Source organism: Gopherus flavomarginatus, chromosome 4, assembly GCF_025201925.1.
Source record: "Gopherus flavomarginatus isolate rGopFla2 chromosome 4, rGopFla2.mat.asm, whole genome shotgun sequence".
NCBI lineage: Eukaryota > Metazoa > Chordata > Testudines > Testudinidae > Gopherus > Gopherus flavomarginatus.
The window spans coordinates 117655481-117674854 of record NC_066620.1 but is presented as its reverse complement, the minus strand read 5'-3'; the positions used below and the strand labels follow the sequence as shown (position 1 = coordinate 117674854).

Here is a 19374-nt window from a genome sequence, read left to right as displayed (position 1 = left end):
TTTATAGGTAATTACCAGGTTTTTTCATTACCAATGGGTCACCAGTATCAGGTGACAAGAGAAGGGTGCAATGTGTTTTCAGGGGAAAAAATAATTTTAAATATTCTATTCTGTAAAAGAAAAATTCCAGTCAATACACAAAACAATTTATCTTATCACAAAGTACCAAAGAGAACTCACTCAGTCAAGGGCTCTGACTGGGTGAACATTCTGACATCTTCACCACCACCACCGTTGTTATTTGTAATTTGGTATCGCCACAAAGCTCCCCATCAGGATTTTGGTCCCATTGTGAGAGGTTCTGTACAAGCACATTGGAAGACACTCTGGCTCCACTGACATCAAAGGCAAAATTCTCAGTGACTTCAATAGGGCCAGGATGTCACCCTCTGGTCCCTGCCCCCACAAGCTCACAATCCGTTTAAAGACAAGATGCTGCAAGTGAGTGTGAAAACTAATGGAATGGGAAGTGGGACGGAAGGATGAGGAAAACCATAATAAGAGCATGTGTTTGTACAGACTAGCTGTAGTGTAATGAAACACCCAGTAGATGCTTTGTTTTCACCACTGTGGGAAACTTAGGGGTGCCAATTCTCAGATGTCTCTGAATTCCCTACCCCAAATGGGGCAAGCCATGGCCCCTAGGAAATAGCCTCACCTTGAGCAACTTCCCTATACTACTTCACTCTCACTGACCCTAGTGTAAGGACTATGGTGGGGACAGGCTGGGTAAGGGAAAAAGTGCAATTGAAACGCGGCTGCACTCCAGCTATTCTCTGCTCTCCCTGGCCCACTGAAGGGCTTAAGCAGTACTGCTGTTTCCCAACACTGCAAACCCAAACAGTGTGGGAAAGAATAAGTCGTAAAATAAAACATTTTGTTTTATTTAAAAAAATTGGCCCGCACTGGTTTGAAAAGTCTATATTTAAAGTAAAACTATTTGTGGAGTGCTTGGAGTTGAGACCATCCCATGCAAACTGCCCCAGCCAGGGCCATACCCTTGGAATTCTTCACGCTGAAGGGCTGGCCTTAAGATCTTCACGTTGTGAAACCAGCAGCATCAGTTTCAGAGTAAGCCATAATGTCTAGCACTCGGTTAGGCCTTTGAGGTCCATTCAGCAGACACTGAATCAGCTCCAAAGAGAGGAATGGTTTTAATTGGGGGCAGTATGCTTTTATTCTACTCACAACTGAGTGTAAAGCTATGAGAAGCAGAATAAAAGAATTGTAAAATACACATATATGACCAGTTTCTCTCTTCCGAGTAGCTTCAGCCTGAACTGTGTTAGAACCTCAAAGGCTTCACTGAGCAGATGTGAAAACTCAAGCTGAAGCTGAAACTGGAGCTGCTGATTTCAGAAAAGCGATATAAAATGTCTTAGAATCGCAACACTTTTAGGGCCAAATTCAGTCCTACATCAAGTCTACTGACTTCAGTTGGATTACACCACAGATATATTTGGCCCCAATGTTTAATACATTTAAACTGATTTTTTAAATGGTAAAAGGGGAAACAGGGTTCTTATTTCTCTATTATTATTTTTATCAGGATGTTGTGGTTAATGTGGCTTGTCTGATCCATGCATCTTTTGCCCCTTATCAGCTTGGAACAGCACTGTTGCTAGCAAAAAGTAATGCAGTAGTTCCTGTTTCAGCCCTCTGTTTAGATGGAAGTTTTGGGTTTGTTTTGTTGTTGTTTTTTGACTACCAATGGCTTTGTAATGCTATACAAGCTTCAAAGACATGTGGAAATGCTGCTGTTCTTATTTGGGGGTTTGATGTTTGTGCAGCCCTGATCCTACTGCTTTGTGTTTATTAACTAGGAAACAGCTGTAAGAGGAAGTAGATTTGCTGTGCTGCCAATTGTGGTCAAAGTTTCGTATGACAGAAATGTGAGCGTGATACAAAAAAAAAAGTAAATACTGGATATTAAAGGTGTGTTTTAAAACTGGGCCTGCATCGTCATTTTGCTTCCCTGTGATGTATAAAGAAGACTTGTGTTTAAAAAAAACTCATGGGAACATCAGAAAGGTTAAGTCTGGTCTTTCCTGGAGAACATAATGGATGTCCCAGAGGATGTATACTGTATACTCTGACTTATGTAACCGTTAGGTCTCAGATTTTTATTGGAGGGGTGGAGTGGTTTCATCTTTAATTAACATGTTCTTCATAAAAAGGATAATTGGTCATTGAATTTATACACACAAACTAACAGACAGTTTTAGACTGTCATTGTTTCACTAGCTCTCCAAACAGAGAGTCTTTCAGGTAGCACAGTCATTTATTTCTAACATTTAAAAAAAGGTAGAAAGAAAAACTTTTGAAAAAATGTTTCAGGCCTTATTTATACACCATAAAGAAGCAAATAAGGGCACAGTTCCATTTTTTCCTTTAAGTTACCTTCAAGGAGATTCAATTCTTCCTTCAGTTACAAGGGTACTACTGCCACTGACTTCAATGACTTATGTAATTGAGGCAAAAATAGACCTTATTTTGGGGTTTGGGTGATTTTTCTCTCAATTTGGAATAGGAAAACTACTACACAGAATGTTTGGAGCCTGATCCTACTTCCATTGAAGACAAAGGGAGTTTGGCCACAGTCTCCTATGGGAGCAGAACAGGCTCCAACACAGTAGACTATATTTATGAACAGTTTGGGAAACAAATGTTGTACTGTGTGCAGTAAGCTGAAACTAGCAAACAAACATCTCTCACTTTTCCATCATTCCCTCTCTTCCATCGGTGCTGAAAGGGGGGATTAGGGACTTCTAGGAATCACTAGGGCATTTTGTGGGCCTCCTTGCTCCTTCCTGGACAGATACATGGGGCAGTCTCCATTTAAAGAGAACCATTCTCTCCCACTCCCAACCATGCCTCATTCTTTCCTGACTGACATCCACATTCCTGGGGCCAACCTGGAAGAGTTTATAAATGCTGCTGACCTCAAATGTCTCACAGTGGACATGTGTCACAGAGGGCTGAGTCCCCCCCTTACCCTGAGGCTAGGCCTGGTGCAGAGCCTGAGGGAGGTGGCTTGCCCCACCTCTTGCCTGCCCTGAAACACTTCCTGCCCCAGGAGCACCTGTGGAGTGTGTGTGTGGGGGGGGGGGCATTCTTCACCTAGAAATATACCCTGGGGGGGCGGGCTGCTTTGTAGCCCCTTTGTGCTGACACATCCAACACAGTGGGCTTGCAAGGCAACCATGAATGGGCCCAGATGGAGCACACTATGCCACTGGTCTACAGTCTGTATATTAGTTTCCAACTAGAGTTGTTTGTGACCTATATAGGTTACATCCATGTATCATATCTACTCGTGTACTAGCGCTGCAATCAAACTCAGAGGAGGTTCTCAGGCTAACAGTCACCCAGGAAAGAAGGAAAGAAGCTAGTGATGGGACAGTGGCTGGAAAAGTGTCTATAGGTTTCTTTTGGTTAAGTGATGGTAAACGTCAAGCAAAGGAGTCAACTGATGTATATAAGGGATGTGGGAATTTGCATAATCAGAAAACAAGGGAAAGACATGCCCAGCTGGCATAGGATCTAGTCTAACTCCCTTTAAAGCCAATGGATATCTGTCAGTGAGTGTTGGGTCAGGTACTAGACACTTCAAGGCCATATTCCCAGAGCCTATTTATGAGCACAGTTTTACTAAAATCATTGGAGCGTTGCCAGCTGAGGATCTGGCCCTAATTCTGGAAATTTCAGAGTGTCTTTCAACTAAGCTCTAGTCCCTCCAGGTCTTAGCTGAAAGTCCCTTAGCAAGATCTGTTTTCTAACTGCCTGATCATTATGCTTTGGGTTTACCCTTCCAAAAGCATCTTACTCAGCATGCTTACCCTGGAAGCTGGCCCTTTAAATCTGGAAGAAACAACCAGCTTCAGCCCCACATTAGTCATTTTGTCTCTGGCTGTTGCTACTCTGAGTGGTGAGTTCTCAGATTTTTTTTGTTTTTTTCTTAGCATATCTTTTCCTGAGGAAGTAGCACATGTTCTCACTATCCTTAACTCAGCTCCTGTACACAATCATCTAAAGAGCACTGCATCTATTTACCTTCAGGGCATGCTGTGATTTTTTGTTTGGGTTTTTGATAAAGGAGTGAGGGTTGTTGATGGTTAAATATGTGAGATTTTTATAATTTCTGTTACGCATAAAGCAGGTAGCCTGGTAAATGATGTTTGGCAGCTCAATACATGTCCTTTGAATTTTATTTTTGTTTGTTTTGTAGATACACACACAAAAGCCATGGAGATAGAGGTTTCAAGAAATCCAAATAAATGAACCTCCCCATGGATACTAAACATACTAGGACTAATTGACTAGATTGAACTGTCCCCCCTGGATTGGGCCAGTCAGGAAAGAACAAAAAATGTGAACAATGGGGACCCTTTCACGTTTGCTGATATCTGTTCAACCAAGGAAGAGTTTAGGTTAGGGTAGAAGAAGAAGGAGAGTGGAAACAGGCTCAAAGAATCTCAGTTCACCTGCTCCATGGAATTTTCAGTGTAATTATCAATAGCAGTAGTAGGCAGAGTGGCCTAGTGGACAGAGCATTGGACTCAAGAGACCTTAGTTCTAGTCCCGGATCTCCTACTGGCCTGCTTGTGATCGTGTCTCATTTTCCCTTCTATAAAATGGGGCTAGAGATCCTATGAACACCTCTGTAAAACAGGTTGAGATCTGCTGATAAAAAGAGCAAGGTATTATTATAACATCACCATCCTCAATTTGGCACTCTTAACGCTCTTGAGAAATGGATGCTTCAGATACCTAACTAGGAGCAATCATCGCTTTCAGAATATGACAAACCATAGATTTCACATCCATTAACAAGTTTAAAAAAGTGGAACATAGAAAACAGAGGCAACAGTATTATTTAAATTTCTAAAAAGAAGTAAAAATCTATTATAACAAATGATACTAGTGTACTTTTCAGGTAAAACTGGTAAAAGCATTTTAACTTTACATAGGTATTTGGTGTCATTCAAACCCCAGACAATGTTTATTTATTGCCTTTAAAGCCAATCACTGTTTACATAACACCATTAGTCTTGAAGAAAGGGATCGTGGCACAACCCTGAAACAGGCGCAGCAGTTTTTATTGCAGCTCAAGTTGGATGGCTTTCCTGCAAAAATGAACTGATTTTCTTCTTGTTCTAATTTCAGGAGCAGAGCCCACTTTGGCATGTTGGCAAAAGCAGAAGTGTATTAGGATGTAAGTAGGCTGCATTTGCCTTGCCTATCGCAATCTGTGCTGGGGAGAGCTAACATATGGAATTTGCCTTTCAGAACTTCCCATTTCTAAAAAGGTTCATCGGGGCTACTGAAAAAAAGCACCAGATGTGATAAAACACTGCAATAATTGCTTGGTAATCTTCCAGCCCCAAATTTTAGTGTAGTTTATTGACACAAGCACCAGGCTTCTCTTCCTTCCTTTGTGCTGACCCAGCATTTTGGCAGCTCTCCCAGTTGTTCACAGTTCTTATCAACAAAAGGTTTGCTGAGATCAGGAGAGGGTAAGATTAATAATGCTTCTGGAAACACAAGAATTGTGTGGGTCTCACTTCTATCCCCCCCTCTCTCTTTACATTGTTTATGTTTTGTTATTCATCGTTCCTGTTTTTATCCCCGTTAGCTATTTCTCCAAAATACTTGCTAAAATTTGGAGGTGGTTAATCAGTCTTCCTGTCTATGTAGCTACAAAGTGTTCAGCATAATATCCAGATCAAGGGTGGGAAAACTACAACCCACGGGCCACATCTGCCCTGTCAGGGCTTTGGATCTGGCCCGCTGGATTTCCACCCCAGTGGTACCGTGGACCCAGCGCCGAGCCCAGCAGCAGCCAGCACCATGTCCCTGCGGCCCCCAGGGGCAGGGGGCTCCATGTGCTGCCCGGGCCTCCAGGCACCGCCCCCCACAGCTCCCATTCATAGACTTTAGATGATCATAATGGTCCCTTCTGAGCTTAGTCTGACCTCCTGCACAACACAGGCCACAGAATCTCATCCACCCACTCCTGTAGCAAACCTGTATCTGAGCCACTGAAGTCCTCAAATCATGGTTTAAAGACTTCAAGGTGCAGAGAACCTTCCGCGGCCAATGGGAGCTTTAGAGGAGGTACCCACAGGCAAGTGCAGCACAAGGAGCCCTCTGCCGCCACAGGGACATGGTGGTGGCCGCTTCCGAGAGCGGCGTGGGGTCAAGGCAGGCAGGCCGGGAGCCTGCCCTAGCCCCCCATGCGCGCTGCGCTGGAGCCGCTCCAGGTAAGCGGCGCCAGACTGAAGCTTGCACCCCTCCTGCACCCCGACTCCCTGCCCTGAGCCCCCTGCCACACCTTGCATCCTCCTGCACCCCAAAGCTCCACCGAGCCCCCTGCCACACCCCACATCCCTCCTGCACCCCGACCCCCTGCTGAGCCCCCTTCTGCACTCTGCACCCCTCCTGTACCCCTGCCCTGAGCCCCTTCCTGCACTGTGCACCCCTCCTCCACCCCAGCCCCCTTCCCTGAGTCCCACATACACCCTACAACCCTCCTCTGATCACACCCCCTCCCACACCCTAACCTCCTGCCTTGTCCCTGCATGCAATTTCCCCACACAAATGTGACCCTCGGGCCAAAATGTTTCCCCACCCTGATTTAGATGCTCTCCAATCACTTGTTTGTTTGGTTTTTTTAAGGAAAAAGAGTAAGTCTCTAGAAAAATAGTAGAAGTATTTAGAGCAAATTCAGGACTTGAGCGGCTGGAACTATGACTTCATTGTACCTTTATGGTCCAGGGTACTGTTGCAAGTGGTGAGCAGCTGCATAGCTCCAACAGGAGCTCCAGGAGTCATGCAAACCAGCCACAACCCCTTACTACAGGGGCTGATGAGCTACTGTCAAGCACAAGGGGTGAAATCTGGATTCAGTGAAATCATTGGGAGTTTTGCCATTGATTTTAGGGAGGCCAAGATTTCATTGAAGGGCTGCAATTAGGCCCTGTCCCTGTGTGGGCTGATCTTTATGCCCTCTCTCTGTACCTGACCCTGTTGTTCAACTGGACAGGGCAGGGCAGAACCTACCCCTAAAGGCAGGGAACTCTCCCCTGCTTTCTGTTCTCTCCATGAATATAGTCAAACACAATAATTTCTCTCACTTTGAGCCCTAACTATATAGCAAATCCTTACATTCTTCTTAGTTCTTTTGCTTTTGCTCTGTCCTCTTTACTGATCAGCTTATCCACAGCTTGTTTCTTGTGTTGAAAGTGCAGAAGAGAGACAACCAAAGGGATAAAAATGAAGAGCTGAGAATCCGCTATTAGAGCGGACCTTTATCAGATTGTTCTGCTGTAAAATCACCACAAGATTTACCAGACTTTTCAAAGGACACCATCCATAAATGCATTTTAAAATGTTACAAACTTGGAAAGATGTGGGCCACAGCTACATTCATACAATTTATCCAGTTGCTTTTTTTCTCTGAAATGTTACTGAAAACGTGGACTTGTTTTTCAGTATGCCGTGAAGCTAAGACACTATGGAACAAAAAAAAAATAAAAAAAGAGCATAGAAGCTGCTCAGCATTACCATCTGTCACTTCATCTTGAGCTTCACTTTTATTCTCTCTTGCTGTCACAGATGAGGGCTCACTCTCACCAGAGACCTAAAAAAGCAAAAAGAAATCAAACCATCTCTAAGCTCAAATACCAATTACTTATTACAGCAAATGACAGAATGTAAGCAACTCCTTTGGCCCTGATCCTGTGTGTGGGTAGACTTGCAAGTCAGGAGAGCCCCTCTGAAGTCAATGGGACTCCATGGGGGTGCAGCAGTCCACCCATGGACTGTCAGTTGTGGGACTGGCGTGTTTGATAAGAGCCTCTTAATCAGACATGGGACATAAGAAATTAAGTCTCTCAACCAGAAACACAATTAGACACAAACTTAGTTCTGGTGTCACTACTGCTTCACCATAATATGCAAAATGAATGGGAAAGGCTAGAATTTGAATTAAAGCCACAGTCTGCACTGGCAGGGATGTAGAGGGGAGATTATATATAATATAGGCACAGAACTGGGACTCAGGAGACCCGAGTTCAGTTCCTGGCTTTGCCCCTGGCCTGCTGTGTGACCTTCGGCAAGTCACTTTAACCTCACAGTGGCTCAGTTTCTTTATCTGTAAAAGAGGCATATAACGCTGACCTCCTTTGTAAAGTGCTTTGAGATGTATGAGTGAAAAGCACTATGTAGGAATTAGGTATTATTATTATTTTATTTCAATGGGAGCTCCCAGGAGGAATTCTGATTGACTCAGCCCAAAAGTGCAAGCTGCAGCAGAAGCACTGTCACCCTGGTGCAGAATGTAGCATCCACTCCCTCCTGTAATGTGATGGGTCCAGGACAGCTCTAGCCCTGCTGTCATCCCAGTCCTTGTGGGAGGAGGCTAGCAATGTTAGCTGAGCATACTGTTTGCATTCCCAGCAACAGCAGGGCTGGGCCATTCCAACAGGGCCAGCTCTAGCAATTTCGCCGCCCCAAGCACGGCGGCAAGCCGCGGGGGGCGCTCTGTCGCTCGCCGGTCCCGCGGCTCCGGTGGACCTCCCACAGGCGTTTCTGAGGAAGGTCCGATGCTCCCGCGGCTCCAGTGGACCTCCCGCAGGTGCTTCTGCCGGTGGAGCAGCTGCAGGCGTGTCTGCAGGAGGTCCACCAGAGCCGCGGGAGCAGCGGACCCTCCGCAGCCAAGCCTGTGGCAGCTCCACCAGAGCCGCCTGACGCCCTCCCTGCAACCGGCACAGTGCCACCAGCAGCGTGCCGCCCCAAGCACGCGCTTGGCGTGCTGTGACCTGGAGCTGTCCCTTTGTGGAATGCAGGGCCAAGAGGGAGGGAGGACAAAGGCCACTTGTGCCATTTTTGCTCCCATAGTGCAGCCTTGCAGGGCCAACTACAATCCAGCCCTGAGTTTGTAAACAAACAAGACTTCTGAAGTTCCATTGCTTGTTTATGTCTAAGATTACTACGGATACAGTATTCGGAATTTGCCAGGAAATCTTTATACTCTTGGTCCATATAGTTTCTTATTTCCATATTAAAGTTTTATTAACTCCCTGAACAGCCCTGAATGTTTACCAGATGCTGTGTGATCTAGCTCTTGCCTAGCATTTTAGATAAGTGCTGTACAGCCCAAGACTTGGGGAGAACAGTGAACTGCAAAACTCTGGTAAAAAAGCAAGTCAGGTTCATTTTGTTTTAAAATCCAAGATCCTGAAAGGCAAATCCTACTCCTACCTCTGTGGGTGCAGAGAGCGCCAGAACTACTGCTGTTCCCCAGCGCTGGAGTGGGGCAGAGCAGGAGGTAGGGGGCTTTTGAAGGGGATATGCAATCCCAGTGCACAATGAGCATAGCTCCAGAAGGCTCTCAGTGAAGTCACATAGCTGCTCTTTGAGGACATGGCAAGGAAGGATGTCATGGAAGGATCCATGACTCTATAGCTTTTTTCCTGTCCTACCTCTTTACTGTTGGCAGAGGAGGGATACAAAAGACGGGCAGAAGCTGTATTAGGTTGGAGTATCAGCAGCAGAGTGGCTTCACTCCTGTTTTGTGGCATGGAAGGGACAGTGATAGGGAGATTTTTCTTCTTTTTTTTTTTAAATTTAGACCCTTCTCTTTGGTACATGCTGCAGGATTACAGGTACTTGTTTGTGCTGCATAACTTATGGCTTGAATACAAGAACTTGAATGTCCTTTTTCCATGCTGAATTAACATAGTTAAGAGTGAAATGACACTGCTCTAAAGTGCATTTGATCCCACCTCTGCGACGTAACAGTATAACACTGTATAACATAAGAACACAACTTCACTTTTTGGTATAACCTGTTTCATACAAAATGGGCCTCAGAATGTTTTGCAGAACTAACTGTCCCAAGTCCCATATTCCCCTCTCCATCCATACGCAGAGGGGAGCTTGATCTTGGTGAAGGGGAAGTTCTGTCTCTGCAGCATGTATCTTACAAACTTCCTCTGGAGAATTTTAGTTCCACGGTGTTAGAAGGGATGAGTCAAGTGTGGGGGGAAAATCAACCGGTCTCAGTTTCTCCACCTCGCTGCCACCACTTGAAGTACAATGCTCAGGAACAAAAATGAGGGCAAGTGGCCACAAAGTAAATGTCAAGGAACAAGGCCTCCATGTGGATGGCCCTGTGCCACCATCAGATCAGTGTCTTCTCCCAGTTGAAGGCCTAGCTGCTGCCTTGGCGGGCTGGAGGGGAGAAGAGGTCAAACCCCAACTCTTTCAACAGAAAAGTTACCAGGCAACTCCCTAAACTGAATCCAAGTTTCTTCTCCCATGTGTGGCTTACTCCTGTGTAGGGAAGAATAGCTCTTCCTTTTTATGCTTAATATTTTCTTTTGAAAACTCCACTCTATGTGCTAAAAGTATTCAGCATTGGCCTAACCTTGCTGCCACTGAAGTCAATGGGAGTTTTACTATTGACTTTAGGGAGCAGAACTATGCCAGTACTGAATCCTTCTGAAAAGGCCAACCAGTGTTTTAGCAGAGCAGAACAAAGACAAACCACCCTAAGGAGCTTACTTTTTCCTTTGAATCACTTTGTTGCCTGAAGATATCTCTGACGTCAGGAACCTGGTACGGCTTGTTTTTTTTCCTCAGGGTTTGTGAGACAGTCTCCACTCGCTTCTGTACTGCTGCTGTCTGAGTTCGCGTCAATGTGGACAGAAACACCATGCTGTCTAGGGACTCTCCTGTGCTCTCACTAAAAAGGTTTGACAGTCCAGCTTCCTTTAACCACTCTTCTTCCAACTCTCCCTCTGTGCCAGGAGAGAAGAGAAAAATCAAAGGACAAATGCTAGATTTTGGGTCTGAGCTCTGTAGCGGAGCACAATGAGTTAAAGTCACACAGTGTAGTCTGTGTGAACCTACAGGAAAAGGTCCAGGAGGATCTGCAAGTGGAGTGCAATTCTTAGCATGGTCACACATTCTATTAAGGGGATGCTTATGGTGTCTAAACAGTTAATAGGTGATGAACCTTTTTTAAAAAAAAATATTTTACTGTAGATTGTGATAGAGTCTGACAAGTCAATAGGTGGTTTATAAGAGTCTATAACACCTTAAGATGAGGTGCTTATAACCATCTATCTCATAACAGGCTTATTAATTTTATGAATTAATCCTTCATAAGCATTTATAAACATGACCCTTACTGCGCTTCACTGTTTCAACTTCTAATTAAGCAGTAAAGATCTGTTTCTCTGACAACTGTCCCTATTCCAGTGGAGGCAGTGGGGGGGGGGGAGAAGAGGAAGCTTGAAAGCCTTTAACCAGCACCACTTTATTTATAGTTCAGTTCTCAATCTTTTTATACCATTAACTTAAATTTGTTTGCCTTGTTTTTCTAGTACATTAATTCCTATAGCTTTTCACTAGTGTGATCTAGTTCAATTTGATCAGGGGTGATTCAATCTAATAGGCGATTTTAAGGCAATTTTTAATTATCTCTACTGATGCCGTCTATTATCTGTACTGATATCCAGTAAGATGATCATTGCTTTGTTGTTTCTAGCTGATAATGTATCTTAAAGCAGAAGGCATCTGTTAATTATTGCAATTGACCAAGAGTGTAATATAACCTGTACGCTTCAAACAAATGTTACATAATGGTGCTTTTTTAAAAATTGCTACCAAACCCTGTACTGATGTGGAGTGGATTGTGCTGACCTTTCATGTTGCCCTCAAGTTTTTAATGGTCATTAAGTATATAGAGCTGGAGTCTCATCTCAGTTAAGTCAATGGAGTAGCCCTGGACTGACATCAGTTTATCTGAGATATGAATCTGGCACATACTCTTCAATATTGTTATTCATTGTAGCCTAGTTTCTCTTAAACCCCGGTGAGCATCTTTGCATTCATGGACAAATGAAAGAGTAGAGTTCTTACTGAACAGCAGTGGAGTCTGTATTAAGCATTTGTTACTGCATTGGGGCCATTGCCTGAACTTGTTACTCTGACAAAACTCAGGAAAGAGTGCCTACAGGAGCTAGTATGAGCCCAAGGCTCCCTGAAAGTCTATGAGACTTGTGCTCTTAACTCCCTGATCATCTTTGAAAATCCCACCCCAAAACTTTAATTTATCATTTTCAGAATTGTGTGGGGGTTTTTCCTAACAATTTTGTATCTCTGGGGGAAGCCACGCCATATTGTTGAATATAAATCTTTACTTTACATTTACATTACTTTTACATTCTGGTATTCAGGGCTTTGGATCTTTATTGGAAAAGTCGGCGGTTGCCATATTGGATCAGTCCACCTCGTCCATAATCCTGTCTCCAACAGGAACTTGTACCTGATTTTTTGCAGGAAGGTCTAAAACCCCCATCATAGATGATACCATGTCACAAGCATAGGAGTTGTTGCTTCTTAAACCCAGGCAGTCAGTGGTTGGCTTCTGTTCTGAAGCATGAGATTGTATGCCCATTATGCAATTTTATCTTACCTATTGTAATTACGAATTGTAGTAACAAATCCTTTTCTTCTTACAAGAATATAAATCTGTCTATAAAGTTTAAACTAGAATAATTTGAAAATAAAGAACATCTGGAAATACCTTTTAAGGAAAAACAAAACTGGTATTTTATCTCTTCTGGCATAACTCTTTAAGGACAGATTTTTTTTTTAAAGCAGCCACTAATTTTGGGTACCTCATTTTTTGGGTGTCCAATTTAAGGCACCCAAGGCCTAGTTTGTAGAAGTGCTGGGTACGTCCTATTGACTCATTTGGAGTTGTTGGATCCTCAGCACCTCTGAAAATAAATCCTAAGATGACTCAAAATCAGTGGCCACTAAAATAATCATTCATCAAAATGTTACCATCAGGCTCTTTCACCACAATCACTTCTTGCTCTCTATGATTATTTTTGCTGGTTTCATGGATGTTCTCAAGTTCTTTCCAATAGTCATCCATAGACAACTCATCCAAGGAATCCTGGGAACTTGAGCGGTCAATTTGTGGCCTCTCTGTGGACTTCTTAGAGTTGTCATGGTTCATTGTATACTGGCCAGATCTGCGGCTATAAGAATACACAAACAAATTAATCTTCAGTAAATGATTCAGAGTGCAAGATACAGAGATATCAGAACAGACAATTAGTGTTAACTGACAAAGATATAAAAGCAAACTTAACACTGAAATGAACAAGAAGACACTAATTACACTTTGTCTGGTATGTTTTAAGTTAACATCTCCACTATGCACATCTTCTAAATCTGGAAGCCCAACAGAGCATTTTCATGGAGGCCAAGTATTGGGGGAAGGGAGGAGAGAATGGATTCCAAGTTCTCTGAAATTAATCTGAGTTTTATTAAAAAAGTTTCACTAGTTTTAACAATATCCCAAATTTAGCTCCACGGATGTTCAATAACAGGAGATGTTTTTCCAGTAACTAGCAATCATTTCTCCTCCAGCTCCGCTATGAATTACATCTCTGTCCATGAGTGTCTGCATATAATGATAAACTTCTAAAATATGAGCAAATTCCCAAGGGTGATTTATGTTGAAAAACAAGCTGCTTGATAATTAAATGAGGAAGTGCTTGGTATTCAAATTGTGGATAAGGCATTACCGCTGCAGCTTCTACTGATGAAGATACTGACTACTTGTCCTCAATAACATTCAGAAGAGGCAAGGTTCATGGCCTAATACAACTGTTCTGGCTGAGAGGGAGGGGAGTTTTTACATTAATACGTGTTTTAGATTATTCATAAATTTCAACATCAATTTTGCTACTTACAATGTATACTAAGCCAGGATTTCCCATCCAAGTAACACGCTAATCATAGAATATTAGAGTTGGAAGAGACCTCAGGAGGTCATCTAGTCCAATTCCCTGCTCAGAGCAGGACCAACACCAACGAAATCATCCCAGCCAGAGCTTTGTCAAGCCAAGCCTTAAAAACCTCTAAGGATAGAGATTCCACCACCTCACTACGTAACCTATTCCAGTACTTCATCACCCTCCTAGTGAAATAGTGTTTCCTAAAATCCAACCTAGACCTCCCTCACTGCAACTTAAGACCAGTGCTTCTTGTTCTGCCATCTGCCATCACTGAGAACAGCCGAGATCCATCCTCATTCGAAACCCCTTCAGGTACTTGAAGTCTGCTATCAAATCCCCCCTCACTCTTCTCTTCTGCAGACTAAATAACCCCAGTTCCCTCAGCCTCTCCTCATAAGTCAAGTGCCTCAGCACCCTAATCATCTTCATTGCCCTCTGCTGGACTCTCTCCAATTTGTCCACATCCCTTCTGTAGAGGGAAATAATCACTTTCCTAGATCTGCTGGCAATGCTCTTACTAATACAGCCCAATATGCCATTGGCCTTCTTGGCAACAAGGGCACACTGACTCATATCCAGCTTCTCGTCCACTGTAATCCCCAGATCCTTTTCTGCAGAACTGCTGCTTAGCTAGTCAGTCCCCAGCCTGCAGCCGTGCATGAGATTCTTCCTTCCTAAGTGCAGGACTCTGCACTTGTCATTGTTGAATCTCAGATTTATTTTGGCCCAATCCTCCAATTGGTCTAGGTCACTCTGGACCATATCCCTACTCTCTAGCATATCTACCTCTCCTCCCAGCTTAGTGTCATCTGTAAACTTGCTGAGGGTACAATCCATCCCATCATCCAGATAATTAATAAGGATGTTGAAAAAAAAAACAGCCCCATGATACTGCTTGATACCGGCTGCCAACTAGACATTGAGCCGTTGATCACTACCCGTTGAGTCTAATGATCTAACCAGCTTTCTATCCACCTTATAGTCCCTTCATTCAATCCATAATTCTTTAACTTGCTGGCAAGAATACTGTGGGTGACTGTATCAAAAGCTTTGCTAAAGTCAAGATGTATCACATCCACTGCTTTCCCCATACGCACAGAGCCAGTTATCTCATCACAGAAGGCAATCAGGTTGGTCACCATGACTTGCCCTTGGTGAATCCATGTTGACTGTTCCTGATCACCTTCCACTCCTCCAAGTGCTTCAAAATGGTTTCCTTGAGGACCTGCTCCATGATTTTGCCAGGAACTGAAGTGAACCTGACTGGTCTGTAGTTCCCCAGGTTCTCTTTCTTCCCTTTTTAAAATATGGACACTAGATTAGCCTTTTTCCAATCATCCGGGACTTCCCCCGATTGCCAGGAATTTTCAAAAGATAATGGCCAATCGCTCTGCAATCACATCAGCCAACTCCTTCAGCAACCTTGGACGCATTAGATCTGGACCTATAGATTTCTGCATGTCCAGCTTTTCTAAATAGTCCTTAACCTGCTCTTTCCCCTCTAAGGGCTGCTCACCCTCTCCCCATACTGTGTTGCCAGCGCAGCAGTCTCGGAGCTGACCTTGTCTGTGAAGATAGAGGCAAAAAAAGCATTGAGTACTTCAGCTTTTTCCACATCACCTGTCATTAGATTGCCTCCGCCATTCAGGAAAGGTCCCACACTTTCCCTGACCATCTTCTTTTTCCTAACATAGCTGTAGAAACCCTTCTTGTTACCCTTCACATCCCCTGCTAGCTGCAACTCCAGTTGTGCCTTGGCCTTCCTGATTACACCCCTGCATGCTCTAGCAATACTTTTATACTCCTCCCTTGTCATCTATCCAAATTTCCACTTCTTTTAAGCTTCCTTTTTCAGTTTAAGCTCACTGAAGATTTCACTGTTAAGCCAAGCTGGTCACCTGCCATATTTGCTATTCTTTCTGCACATCGGGATGGTTTGTTCCTGTGCCCTCAATGAGGCTTCTTTAAAATACAGTCAGCTTTCCTGGACTCCTTTCCTCCTCATATTAACCTCCCAGGGGATCCTGCCCATCAGTTCCCGAAGGAAGTCGAAGTCTGTTTTTCTGAAGCCCAGGGTCTGTATTTTGCTACTCTCCTTTCTTCCTTTTGTGAGGATCCTGAACTCTATCATCTCATAGTCATTGCTGCTCAGGTTGCCACCTACTTCTACTTCCCCTACCAATTCTTCCCTGTTTGTAAGCAGCAGGTCAAGAGGAGCATGGCCCCTAGTTGGTTCCTCCAGCACTTGTATCAGGAAGTTGTCCCCAACACTTTCCAAAAACTTCCTGGGTTGTCTGTGTGTTGCTGTATTGCTCTCCCAGCAGATGTCAGGGTGATTGAAATACCCCATTAGAACCAGGGCCTGTGATCTGGAAACTTCAGTTAGTTGTCTGCCGTACTGAACAGTTATTTTCATAAACCTAGTGCTTCCTTTGAACTGGACCCTGAGCAACCAATCACAGGAAAGATGGACTGGTACTTTGAAGATCTGGGCTCAAGCCTCTGCTCTACCACAGACTTAGTGCGACCTTGCAGTGTTAGCTTGTGGCATAATTTGAATGTTGCCTCTAACCAGACTGTCCTCTGCACACACAAATCACTAGCTCAAGTTAAATGGTTTTTTAAACTGTGAGCAAGCTGGCCCATCAGTGGATGTGGGTTAAACTGCTAGTGCGGCTGGAGCTAGTAATGAAGTGGGGACTTCGCTACTCTATGCCGTTATTCCAATCACTGCAGGTAGCCCGAGTGGCGTTTTGCAGCATGGTTTCTCATGCTCGAACTAGCCTAACTCAAGAGGAGTTAACCAGCGTAGATAATTTGAGCTAACGCTGCAGTGAGGATGAGCCCACTGTCTCTCTGTGCCCCAGTTATCTGCCTGTAAAATGGAGATAAAAGTACTTTCCTACTTCAGTGTTGAGGATAAACACATTAAAGATTGTGAGGTGCTTAGAAACTATGGGCTTGCCAAACACCAGCTTGCCACACAGTAACATCGTATGTGGACATTTTCAAGTAGTGCCAAGCCACACTCTGGGACTTCCTGTGAGCAATAACAGCATCCACGTGGACTTTGCTGCACAGCAACCTGGTGCGCTGCAGATTCATACCCTGGCTTGCTGCACAGTAACCTGCAGGGTTGACAAGCTCTAAAATGGACAGAATCAAGTTATTTTATAAATATATCTCATTCTGACAAAGCTTCAGTGTGTCGTGGGGGGAGAGGGTTATACAAGACATGCTGCTCATTTTGAAGACTGGGTTTCTCTGTCACAAAGCAACATCTGTTTCTCCATAAAAACGTTCAAGTAGTAAAATGTCTGCTAGTATATAAAAATAAATTTTTGACTTAAGGACTGGCTGAAAATAACTGATACAAATCACTACATTTCTGTTTATCTCCTCAAAACATGAAGTTTGCTTAGTGAATTATATGAGTAATGTGTTCATTTTGACTGGCTGCAGCTGAGTTCAGTGGGAAGTATTGTTTGCCTCTAATGAACCAGCTAGATAGCATCTGGATATGTAAATATCTGCTTTCTGATTGCATTAAAATATGAGTATGAACTTTATCTCCCATATGTAAATTTAAATTTAAAAAAAAATCAAAAGCATAACTGGTTTTTTTTTATTGCCTTAATGGGAGAAATATCCAGATATTTCCAACTAAGACATTCAGAATGAATGTAACAGCCAAATCACTTTATGCTATAATGAAGACAGATCTTCAAAGATAAAATAGGAACAGGCTGGGTCAGTACATGAATGGGATTTCTCCAAGGGTTTGTGGAAAGTTGAGGACTTGATACTGTAGATAGAAATTTCCCCTTGATTCTGTTCTGGACTGTCTATATTGAATTTTATCTGCCATCATAAAGTTCACTCAGCTAGCTTTGTTAGGTCCCTCTTAAGTTCCTTGCAGGCTTCTCTATGGGTGACCTAAATAATTGCATCTGCAAATTTTACCACTGCTGTTGTCCTCATTTTCCAGATAAGTAATACATGTTCTTACTAAGATTCCTTGGGAAACCCTGCCACTAACCTCCTTCCATGCTTAAAATTGACAATATATGCATACCCTGTTTTCCATCTATTCACAAGTTTCTAATCAAAACAAAAGTTTGCCTCTCACTGGATGACTGCTTTCTTAATAGGTTTTTTAACAGCTCAACTAGTCTCTAAGTCTTTCAGTACTCCTGGATTGATACCACCTGGCTCCATTGATATTGGATTTTAAGGGTTTGATCTTGCTCCCACTGAATTATCAGTTTGTTCTAGGACAGTATGTCCCCTTTAACTCCTCAATCCCTGACAGTGCCTCTTCTTTATTACCTTTAACAACAAGCTTTGGGATAGCTATCTACCACTATCTGTGGTAAAGAATTTTTCAAGGGTTCATTTTTTGCTTGAATAAACTTTTTTTGTCTTGCCATTCATCCACATGCTTTTCCTTTGCCCTCCTGCTTCCTTTATTGTTTAAAGCTATGCACAATTTCTATAACCTTAATGATAGTGGGTGTGGTTTTCATGGGGACAGGGGAAGTTAACACCACTATAGTTAAGGTTGTTACCGTTTGCTAAAGTAGTCCTCATGATGAATCTAAGGCCATGTCTACATCTAAAATTTTGCAGCGCTGGTTGTTACAGCTGTATTAGTACAGCTGTATAGGGCCAGCGCTGCAGAGTGGCCACACTTACAGCAACCAGCGCTGCAAGTGGTGTTAGATGTGGCCACACTGCAGCGCTGTTGGGCGGCTTCAAGGGGTTTTGGGGAAGGCGAGAGCAAACCGGGGAAGGAGACCAGCTTCGCCGCGGTTTGCTCTCGCGTTCCGCGAACCACCCTGCAAACCGCAGGGAAGGAGACCTGCTTGTTCGGGGAACGCGAGAGCAAACCGGGGAAGGAGACCAGCTTCGCCGCGGTTTGCTCTCGCGTTCCGCGAACCACCCTGCAAACCGCAGGGAAGGAGACCTGCTTGCTCGGGGGTTCGGCGAACGCGAGAGCAAACCGGGGAAGGAGACCAGCTTCGCCGCGGTTTGCTCTCGCGTTCCCCGAACAAGCAGGTCTCCTTCCCTGCGGTTTGCAGGGTGGTTCGCGGAACGCGAGAGCAAACCGCGGCGAAGCTGGTCTCCTTTCCCGGTTTGCTCTCGCCTTCCCGGAACCACCCAGCAAACCTCAGGGAAGGAGACCTGCTTGCTCGGGGTTCGCGGAACGCGAGAGCAAACCGCGGCGAAGCTGGTCTCCTTTCCCGGTTTGCTCTCGCCTTCCCGGAACCACCCAGCAAACCTCAGGGAAGGAGACCTGCTTGCTCGGGGTTCGCGGAACGCGAGAGCAAACCGCGGCGAAGCTGGTCTCCTTTCCCGGTTTGCTCTCGCCTTCCCGGAACCACCCAGCAAACCTCAGGGAAGGAGACCTGCTTGCTCGGGGTTCGGGGAACGCGAGAGCAAGCCGGGGAAGGAGACCAGCTTGATTACCAGAGGCTTCCTCAGGTATGCTGGGATACCTGCTTATTCCACGGAGGTCAAGAAAAGCGCTGGTAAGTGACTATACTTG

At 44.2% G+C, this 19374-nt stretch overlaps 1 protein-coding gene across 6 annotated transcripts in view; it reads right to left on the bottom strand.

Moving 5' to 3' along the window:
- ARHGAP18 (Rho GTPase activating protein 18) overlaps positions 1–19374 on the bottom strand; it is a 135605-nt gene that overhangs the window by 43690 nt on the left and 72541 nt on the right. For 5 of the 6 annotated variants that reach the window (XR_007773889.1, XM_050949607.1, XM_050949609.1 and 2 more), the window contains 3 exons: positions 12862–13061; positions 10570–10805; positions 7567–7642 (listed from right to left, as the gene is read on the bottom strand). Coding sequence is in view for 5 of the 6 variants with exons in the window: in XM_050949607.1 (XP_050805564.1) it covers positions 7567–7642; positions 10570–10805; positions 12862–13061 (512 nt within the window). In the remaining variant the exon portion in view is untranslated. The remainder of the gene's footprint in view (positions 1–7566; positions 7643–10569; positions 10806–12861; positions 13062–19374) is intronic. The other variant, XM_050949611.1, reaches the window with a different exon arrangement.